This window comes from Micropterus salmoides, unplaced genomic scaffold (genome assembly GCF_014851395.1).
Source record: "Micropterus salmoides isolate LMB-PRFRI ecotype aquatic unplaced genomic scaffold, ASM1485139v1 Ms_hic_scaffold_348, whole genome shotgun sequence".
NCBI classification, from domain to species: domain Eukaryota; kingdom Metazoa; phylum Chordata; class Actinopteri; order Centrarchiformes; family Centrarchidae; genus Micropterus; species Micropterus salmoides.
Window position 1 is genome coordinate 12923 of NW_024042795.1, and position 9893 is coordinate 22815.

The 9893-nt window shown below is 39.2% G+C and overlaps 1 protein-coding gene and 1 long non-coding RNA gene across 4 annotated transcripts; both read right to left on the reverse strand.

The window, feature by feature from the left end:
• Positions 1–644: 644 nt before the first annotated feature.
• Positions 645–4002, reverse strand: LOC119884467. 3 transcript variants are annotated; one of them, XR_005441020.1, is made up of 5 exons: positions 3941–4002; positions 3739–3826; positions 3563–3620; positions 1243–3355; positions 645–1129 (listed from the first exon to the last, which is right to left on the reverse strand). It is a non-coding gene; the product is annotated as an uncharacterized LOC119884467 (long non-coding RNA). The 3 variants fall into 3 exon arrangements; XR_005441018.1 differs by having other exon boundaries at positions 645–3355; XR_005441019.1 differs by having other exon boundaries at positions 645–3355; positions 3563–3614; positions 3941–3955.
• Positions 4003–5472: 1470 nt separating this feature from the next.
• Positions 5473–9493, reverse strand: LOC119884466 (sialoadhesin-like). Its single transcript, XM_038694873.1, has 3 exons — positions 9435–9493; positions 9000–9227; positions 5473–6008 (listed from the first exon to the last, which is right to left on the reverse strand). Exons 2-3 carry the CDS (start codon positions 9100–9102, stop codon positions 5758–5760), a joined length of 354 nt encoding a protein of 117 aa, XP_038550801.1. The 5' UTR covers positions 9103–9227; positions 9435–9493; the 3' UTR covers positions 5473–5757.
• Positions 9494–9893: the final 400 nt, after the last annotated feature.

A 9893-nucleotide genomic window follows, 5' to 3' on the forward strand; every position in this document is an offset into this window, starting at 1 on the left:
AGAAAGTTAAGTTGGTCAGAATAAAGAAAATATAATAAATATCATGAAATGAATTTGTTTAAGCTATGCTTTGGTGCCGCTACTGGCAGACGACTACTGACCTGCAGACGACTACTGACCTGTAGACCAGTGGCCTACTGACCCCATAACCCCAGCTCCCTCAGAATCAGCAGCCCTGCCAATCTCCTGCTTCTCTCTCTCCTTAAATATCTTTGAATATCCATCTGGTCAATGAACGAAAGAATATGCAGGTGCAACAGCATTAACAGGGACACTGTGACATTTAGTTTTCACTGACAAAACTCTATGGGGACTGATATTGTTTTGAAATATAAGACTTTAGTTAGACTAGCTAGACTGTTTTCCATTGCCAACTAAAATCCTCCCTTTCCTTTACCTCAAGTAAACTTAGCTAAAGTTAAGCGAGTAACAGTCATTTAACAACAGCTTACAGTTTCACTCTGTGTGACCTTTGAAGGGTATTTATTGTTTTCCTTTTGTTTACATTTTGAAATCCAGATAGCTCTGATATTGACTGAGGGACAATTTTAAGTGGTCTGCAGTCACTCTGAAGTGATACTGAGTCAGTGGAAACAGGAGGTTTTCTTTATTCATCAATCTGAATTTAGAAAAAGTCAGTGAAAATCAGACATTTTTTAGATATTTATAATACCGTTTATTTAATTATTCCATTCCACCTTTCATTTCTGCCACACATATTGAATATTACATCATGTTCACCAGAAGCTCACTATTTAGAAATCTGCTGAGACCTGTTGTGACCGTAATGCCTAGAAAACACATCACAAAACAAAGCGGGGCTGGCTTGACCGCAGTCATTGTTGAGACAGATTATACTGTATGTGCAATGTAGACATAGGCTACTAATAATAATGCCATCCACATTAAATAACATCAGTAATTCCCAGTGTCTCATACAGAGAAGGAAATAAAAGCAGATTAAATCTAATAGCGCAATTATTGTCCTTTCAGTAAAGGTTATAGGCCTTGTTCAGCGATGATAAGCTTCCTTAACCTTTCTCATATTTAGGCTACCGCTTCTTTTCTCATAATTGCAAGATATGGTGTGGGGTAGGGGCAGGGAATGACACCTTCAGGCTATCAGCCACTTTGAGGGACAGGGAAAGAAAAGAAAGACACATTAGTTCAGGGATCGGCGCACGTGCCTGCGTCACACGCTATACACGCACACAGCTTCAGTACAGTCAGCTCAGGAAATACCTGTGGTGGCGTTTCCAACCAAACTCACGAGTCCGGAAGAAGCACAGTCCTGAGTGGCAGCCAGTGCGTCCTGAGTGACAACCAGTGAGTCCTGAGTGCCAGCCAGTGCGTCCTGAGTGCCAGCCAGTGCGTCCTGAGTGACAACCAGTGAGTCCTGAGTGCCAGCCAGTGCGTCCTGAGTGACAACCAGTGCGTCCTGAGTGCCAATCAGTGCGCTGCTTACCAGCAGCAGCGGCCGATCTACGGAAAGTAACTCTGGTGTTGTCGGACAATCACTCAGCTTGTCTATTAGACACTAGAGGCAGCACTTGCTTTTATTTTCGTTTGGCAAACTTTTGAATTGAAACTCAGTATTTTTTGTTTCCTTGCTGGGAAGTGGAGGGTTTCTTTGAGCTGTGGACTCTTGAGGAGATTGGAAGTGGGATAAGGACTCATTCACTGGTGGTTGAACGTTGGGCTTTGAATTGAGCTGGATAATAGCCTACTCTTTGGTGAACGTTATATGATATTATTTAATGCCATGACTTCACCCAAATTATCTTTCTGTTGAATTATTATAAAGTGACTTCTCCTCCACTGCTCATCAAGCAACCTATTTTACTCTGTGCCTGTCTAATGTGCTTCTTTGTTATCGTGGCTGACATAAAGAGTAATGATATATTTTGATTGTGCATCTTCAATTGAATCACCTGGTTGTTTAGTAAGGTGGAGATATAAAAGACTTGAGTCCTTTGTGCATGCATACATAAAAAGATTAAACATTAAATTACATTATTAACATTAAATGATTCCTCAATTAGCTGAAGGCTATTTCTTTATTTAGCACATACATTTAATAAGTGGCAGATAGAATTTCTGAGTGGCAGACAAAAAACTACTTATTTTCAGACCCTGTGGTTGTAGGGTATAGCTTCAGCCCCCCTAAAATAGGCCTATGTCCATATAGTATGGATAATACATAGCCTACACACACACACATCTATATATATTGTGTTTGGACTAATTATATTTGCATTTGTTCCTATTTTGCATTGCAACTGCTGCACAACAATTTCCCTCCAGATAAATAATCTTATCTATCTTATAGCCATGCTATTCTTGAAAACTACACAGTAAATCTCAGAAAATAATGGATGTCACTTCACTGTGTTTTCCATGTCTAATAATGTTGCTGATCACAGAAAAAGTGTAAAAGTACATCTTAAAGTGAGAGACAGAGAGATGTGTTGCTTTGGCTGCTGCCAGCAAGACTTTCCTATGAAAGCAACACATTTCATTATACTGTGAAGACACAGGATGGAGATTAATCTCTTCAATCTCTATGAAAGACATATTATTGGTATGATGGGACAGGGTCTGTATTTATAAACCTTTGCAGACTAGAAAATTGTCCTAACTTTCCCAGAACCTCATTTTAGGCTGAGGTGCACAAGCATTTTATACAATTTCTCAACCAAGAAATGATCCTTATTTTAGGATATTTGTAAGAAATAATAATTTTTATTCATTAATGATAATTACAAACTTTTCTTTCTGAATAATAAACATAAATCCAAAACTTTCTGTACACTGTCGCCCTCTGCAGCAGTGAGAGGAAACTGAAATGATGATCAAACTGCAGAGTTGTTTATTCAGCCACTGCAACACTAGCAAACTGTGATAGAGCTGGGCTTCTGTTTGATTTCACTGTTTAAATATAGACTGTACATGCTGTGATTTACTTAGCTTCGAGTTTGATGTGTCTGTTTTGAACAGACTTTATTGGTATTCAATGCTAGGACAGGTGTGACATAAAAGGGCAGTATTTCAGAAAAAAACATTTTTCTGAGTTAAATCCTGTGCTTAATGTAATGTCCCTGCACAGGTAAAACTAAAGCTACATTCTATTTAAATATTTTGCTACATGCTGCGGCTGACGTCTACAACTGAACATGTTGATGGAGTTGAAGTTTAATGTATCCACGTCCTCCACTGGACTGCTACAATGTTGTACTTCTCTCTGTTTCCATCCAGGTGACTCCCCTCTGGTTTGACTGTATCAGAGAAAGTCACATACAGTTCTGGTTCAAGGCTGAGGAGTTCACTCAGTCCTACAATCAGGACCAGAGTCCAACTGATTGGGAGAGAAAACAAGATGAGAGTCCTCTTAAGGCCTCATAAATGGAATTTTAATAATTACATTTTATATTAAAATGTACCCAGACATGTTTAAAGCAAAACTGTTCTCTCAAATTTGTCTTTGCCTCTGAATGTATAAGCCAACAAATTAATATACTTTGGTAGAGTAAGTTCTGTCACTGTGGCCCAGCAGCTTTCTCACCTCTATAGTCTCTATGGGTTCATTTGGTTCAGCGGTGTAGCTCAGAGTTTTCCTATTCCTGAATCAAAAAACAAACATAAATAAACATTTTGATCTATAACTCAAAACTATGAAAGAAAATATTCAAAGTAAAAGATCAGTGATGGAACTGGTTAATTCTTATATTCTTATTTCACCTCATCCACAGACAGAAAAAAAGCAGAGCAATCGGCGTCACAACCACCAGAGTCAACCTGATGATATTTATTATCACTGAGGATTTCTCTAGAAATGGAGATAGACAGTTATTAGATAAACTGTGCTGGACCTCATTAGCAGAATTTGTTCATCACTTTGCCAGGAGATCGTCTTCTGTTAATCAGCCAGGTAAAAACGTACCTGCCACAACAATCAGATGTAAGGTGGAGTTATGACGTCCTCTTCTGTTCTGGGCTTCACAGTAATAATTCCCACTGTGTTCAGCTCTGAAGTCAGTGATGGTGAAGTTCTGTCCTGATGCTTTTGGTGAGTCTTCATTCTCCTTGTACCAGGTGTATTAGCTGCTGGGTTAGCATCACTGCTGCAGGTCAGAGTCACTGAACTGCCCTCCACTATCTCAGCAGAGGGACTCACTGACACAGAGGGAAGCTTTGGAGCATCTGGGGGAGAACATGTATAGAAATACTAAGGAAAACAAGATTTGGTAGTTGTGAGTAGGCTTATTGCCAGTGTTGTGTCTCAGTAAAAAAAACTACTATCAGGAAATATCCCCCCAAAGCCCTATTTGTGTCCTCAGCACGCTTCATGTTACTCCATGATTTGGTTTGTGGTCTACAGTAACAGGGTTCTTTCATACTTAACCTGTTTGGTCCAGTTAAACAAACTCTGATGCGTTTGCCCAGTTAGTACCAGTCTGTCCTCACCAGAAAAGCAACCATAATATGTTGTTTGACTCATATTTACTTTTTTTGTGGCTGAGACCTCTAGTGGCCGTATGACGGTAGCAAAGGAAGAACAGGAGACGAGCATTCAAGTCCCATGTGACACCAAGTCAGTGTTATTATTTGAGTTCAAGTTAAATAGTGTTACTGACTTACCTCATGTGAGTTAAGTCACATGATGTATTGGACTTACATCATGTGACTTATGTCACGTCAGTTAAATCTCTTGATTTATGTGACATCAGTCATGTGACTTACATAACGTAGTTAAGGTCTGGTAAGCCTGTCGCTGGACTGGTACTTTACGACGGTTATATATGTAGTTTTAGAAGGCACTGACAAATGACCTAGTTTGTCATTTAGGTAAGAGGACGTGTTGGTTAGTTCGGTTCATTTAGGCTGATGTGAAAGCTGCCAATCGAACTCTGCTGAGATCAGGAACGCAACAGTGGATCATTTTTTCCCTGGTCTGGACCAAATGAACCAAACGACAGTTGTGGAAGGAGCCTTAGAAGATAAGTCAAAACGTTTACGTTGTTATCCAGCAGCAGCTTGCGTCTTAAAAAGCATTTTGTTGACCTCACAGATGTCTACTTTCTGTCTGGACATATTAAATGTTAGCTCGGAGCAAAGCCAATGTCCAATATTTTCTCAGACTGTGCCGCTCTGCTCTTCTCCTTTGCTGGAAGCTGCAGTCTGTGGAAATACTGCATTGAACTTTTTCACTGGGCAAACCCTCGGCAGACAGTGGACATCAGTGGAATTACAAAAATATATAACCTGTCGCTGGATAACATTTAAAAAACAATGTGTATGGAACGCTGCGTGAATGACAGAGTAACGTCAGGACACCAATGGGGCTAAACCTTCTGCTGCAGCTCAGCAAAGATTCACTGTCTGAACAAACACCAAAAGGAAATTTTGCACTATAACAACTGTAATTTTGGAAGTTACAGTTATTCATGAAACTCAGACTGCTGAAGCCTCAAATTCGCTACATGTGAACTCTGAAATGCATGTTGCTCTACGAAGGTATCTCTTCTTCACCAGGAGGAATGATTAGTGACCAAAAACTATTTTAACGTACAAATGGCATGTGACTATATTATAAGTTAGCATTAAATAATCTGAAATGATCCTTTAAACCCCTGTGATGCTACTTTAGAACATGATAACGTTAACGAGCTCATAAACTCACATTAACATTCACTATCTGTAATTAAACACATTGTATGTGGAAGCGCTTTGCTGATGTTTTGTACTTACACTGGACATCTATGGATACAGATGTGGAGTTGATCTGGCCATACTCATTCTCAACCTTGCAGTGGTAGATCCCGCTGTCCTTAGAGCTGATAGAGGTGAAATGATAAATGTCTCTGGTCCCTGAATCAGTGTTTGGTTCTCCTTGTACCAGGTGTATTTAGCTGCTGGGTTAGCATCACTGCTGCAGGTCAGAGTCACTGAACTGCCCTCCACTATCTCAGCAGAGGGACTCACTGACACAGAGGGAAGCTTTGGAGCATCTGTGGACAAAAGAGAGACAACTTGTCAATATTTGTTTACAGGCCTGTTTTTAGGCATTTTAGGACTTTTTCCCCAGGTCACGTGCAGGCACACGCTTCAGTGAACTAAAATCTTACAATGCTTAATATATCCTTGCTTATTGAACTAATGTCTTCAGTCTGTAGATGATGATAAATCACATTTATTACACCAGTTGATGGGTGCCCCATAACACACAACAACTGTTGTTGTCAGGTGACACCAAGTATTCTAGAAAAACCTGCCAGAAAGTCAGACCAGCACACAGCAGCAGACCATCATGACCGCTCAAACACAGACCCACACAATGCTGAACCAGAACCAAAGACACTGTCATAATGCAGTCTGCATTATCATCTCTGATTCCTAATTCTTATTATTTTAAGTTTAGTTCAAACTGTCTCAAGTTTCAACTTACTCTTTCTTAGCAAATGTCTCCTTTGCTCTTGCTCATATTGACTATGAATGAAATGTAATCTACACTCAGTAAAGCAGTAGTCATACATTGTTGGGGAATTGGGAATTTTTAGGTCTCAGTAATATGAAAAGTATGGTCTACATCTGCTCTACATAAAAAATGCAATGAGATGACTTTTCCTATGAATTGGGCGTTCTATAAATAAAACTGAAACTGAATCCATTTGAAATAACAAACCTGGTTTTTAACATTTACTGTACCTAGCCAGGTAAAACTCCTGAGTTCCAGAGTGAAAACATATGACTTGCTTATTGTAAAAAGACTCACAAAAGATTTGATGAAATAATGAACTGTATATTGATGTCAAAATGTATCTCTACAATAACTAATCCAAAATGATATAGGCAAGTGGTGAAAAGTAGTGTGGACTATCAGCTAGCTAACATCAGATGGCTCATTTTAGGTAAAATAAATCTTAATTACGAAACTCAGAAGTAGGAACGTTAAGTGTATTAAAGAAGCATCAACCTTCAGTGTCTCCATTAGCGTTTGAAGCCCTGGACTGGAGCAGCTGCCGTTAGGAGTGATGTGGGCAGAATTTTTTTAATTTTGGCAAGTGCGAGTTATTTCAACTTACATGGCTTTACTTAGAGGGGAGCTGTGTGCAATGTCCATTTGGTTGGCAAAGCACTAGAGACATCACATCTTTCAACACAGTGTCAGGCATGTTGAGAAACAGGTGATTGACCTCCTGTGGTTTTCTACACACAACTGGCAAGATATTAAACTCACGTTTTTCAAGCCTTACTGTGAAATGATTTGAAGAGCTGTATAGTGGCCACCTTCAGGATGAATCCTAAATCAAATCAGTCAAGCAATAATCCAAAGAATAAAATAATCATAATAAAATAAAAATATGTCCTCTAAAGAATCACATTGTGTCGAGGAGATTATTATAGGGAGTTTTCCATTATTATGTTTCTATACAATTTCAGAAAGACCGTTTGTTACACACAGACCTGAAATCTAAATTCAGTTTAAAAGAGGATGAGAAGTACTGATGATTGGATGTAACTGAGGCCTGCTCCAACTCCACCTGCTGTTTCTGAGTTCCTCCTGCTAATAAAGTGTTCACTCTCTCTTCCACGTTGACAGCACTGAGTCCAGATTGCACTACTGCTAAGATTTTCTCCTGCAAAGATATATTTAATAAGCTGTTTGTTATATTTAAATAAACTGTTCCACTCACATTTCACATTAATGATGTATTTAGTTGTCCTCTCCCCAGCTGGTTCTCAGCTGCACAGTAATACTCTCCAGAGTCAGAGGACTGGATGGAGCTGAAGACAAGCTGTGGTTCTTCACTGAGCAGAGTTTGGTTCTCCTTGTACCAGGTGTATTTAGCTGCTGGGTTAGCATCACTGCTGCAGGTCAGAGTCACTGAACTGCCCTCCACTATCTCAGCAGAGGGACTCACTGACACAGAGGGAAGCTTCAGAGCATCTGTGAAGGTATAAACATGAATTACTGAAATGCTAGACTATGTTATAGACGATTGACTATTTTCATAAATTTCTCTGTTTGTTCTTTTTGATTCTCTAGTATTTGACAAAGTGGATGTCCATAGTGCTGATTCTGGATCTGTCCCAGGTCTGAATCCTGTTTGTTGAAACTGATCTAATCATTTGGTATTTTCAAAAACACAATTTGTCAGTGGTCGTAGCAGCACTTATGTGTTTCAGATTTACCACTACTAAAGACCGTCTGTCTGTCGAGTCTGTTGGCAACAAATCTTCAGAGACTGGTAACTCCATTTTAAAGCTTTACCATGAAAAATTTTAAGTTACAGACTAACAATATGCATCCTGTCTTAATGAAAATGTTATACGTCTAATATTCCTGAATCTCAGAAATTTGACATAAGAGTTATGAGTTAAATCACAACATGCAGGCACGTGCACACATAGACATTAAAAGGGGCTTGAGCAGCTGCCAGAAAGTTTCCTGACTTAAGCAGTAACTTCATCATTTTGATCGTAGTCTCCTCATCTAATAACTATCCATTCTATTAGTTTGTTGTATGCTGATAGATCTTTACATGATACAGACAGCCCTCCCTCAAATGTGAAACTAAGTCTATGACACCATCAGTTACTGTGTGTGTGTGTGTGTGTGTGTGTGTGAATACTAAAGAAGACCACGGTCTCTGTTTGAACTGATTATTTTCTAGAAACAATTGCATGAGTGTGAGGGAATTAAAAAAACTTGGTAAGAAAGTCAGAGTTGTGTTAATATATTTAATGTTTGGTTTAAAAAATATTTAATAAATAATTATGAGAAGTTCCCTTTTTTAACTTGAGGCCCCGCCCACCAAAATGTCTGTGCATGTCCCTGACAACATGTATCTGAATACTGATTTCTACTGGTGGTATTTTTTTAATTTCCATAAATAATGCTGCTGTGTTTATATTAAGATCTAGAAGATTCCAAGAAGACTTGTGTCTGAAATTTTAATTTGTATTGTAACGCCGCTGAAACAGTCCGTTAAACTCACACACTGAAGGAGAGGGGAAATCCTCACGTCCTTTAAGAGCACAGGAGATGATGTCTCTGGGATAAAACTGATCTTTATAAGAAGATGTCTCCACGCTTTCCATTTTCTGTCCATTCTTGAACCAGACGTAGGAAGGACGATCAGGTAGACGACAGCTGCTGTGACAAAGCAGCTCTGCCTCAGTATAATTCTTGTAGACTGTTGATCTGATCACCTGAACCTGGAGATCTGTGAAGAAGAAACAGAAATATTTGTTCTTTATGTGGAACTGAATCACACACAGACAGACACAGAGATATAAACAATAGAACATTATGACAATCATGTAATCAATTAATCACACATCCAATTATTTCCCATCAGGATCACTATTCAGCACATTCACTTGTCATCAGATAGTTTAAATGTGCTGTTACAGTTTGTGTTCATCAGTACCTGTGACAGTCAGAGTTGTACCAGGTAAACTACTCCTCCATTCAAAGCTTCCTGCTGTGAATTTGAAGTGATACTCAGCTGAGTCGCTCTCTCTCAGGTCAGTGATTCTCAGAGTGGAGCGTCCTCTCTCTGTTTCAAGGACCTGAACACGACCTGCATACTGGGAGTCTTCACTAAGGTCCTCAGGCTGTGAGGGATTCTGCCACTGAAGACTACGTTCAGGACTGAACCAGAATTTAGATCTGATATCTGTAATAACTGTTGTAAGTACAAGAAATGTCCACTGATGAGCCTTTGACAGCACAGATGCTTCTGTCAGTGTAAGTCACTCTGTTGCATGAATGACCATGGCCACCTGAAAATGAAATGATGATTATTAAAACTATAGTCTTTACTGCAGTAATTCACAGCTGGTTGTATTGCTGTGGATGAGTTTGCTTCTTTTAAAAGATACATGAA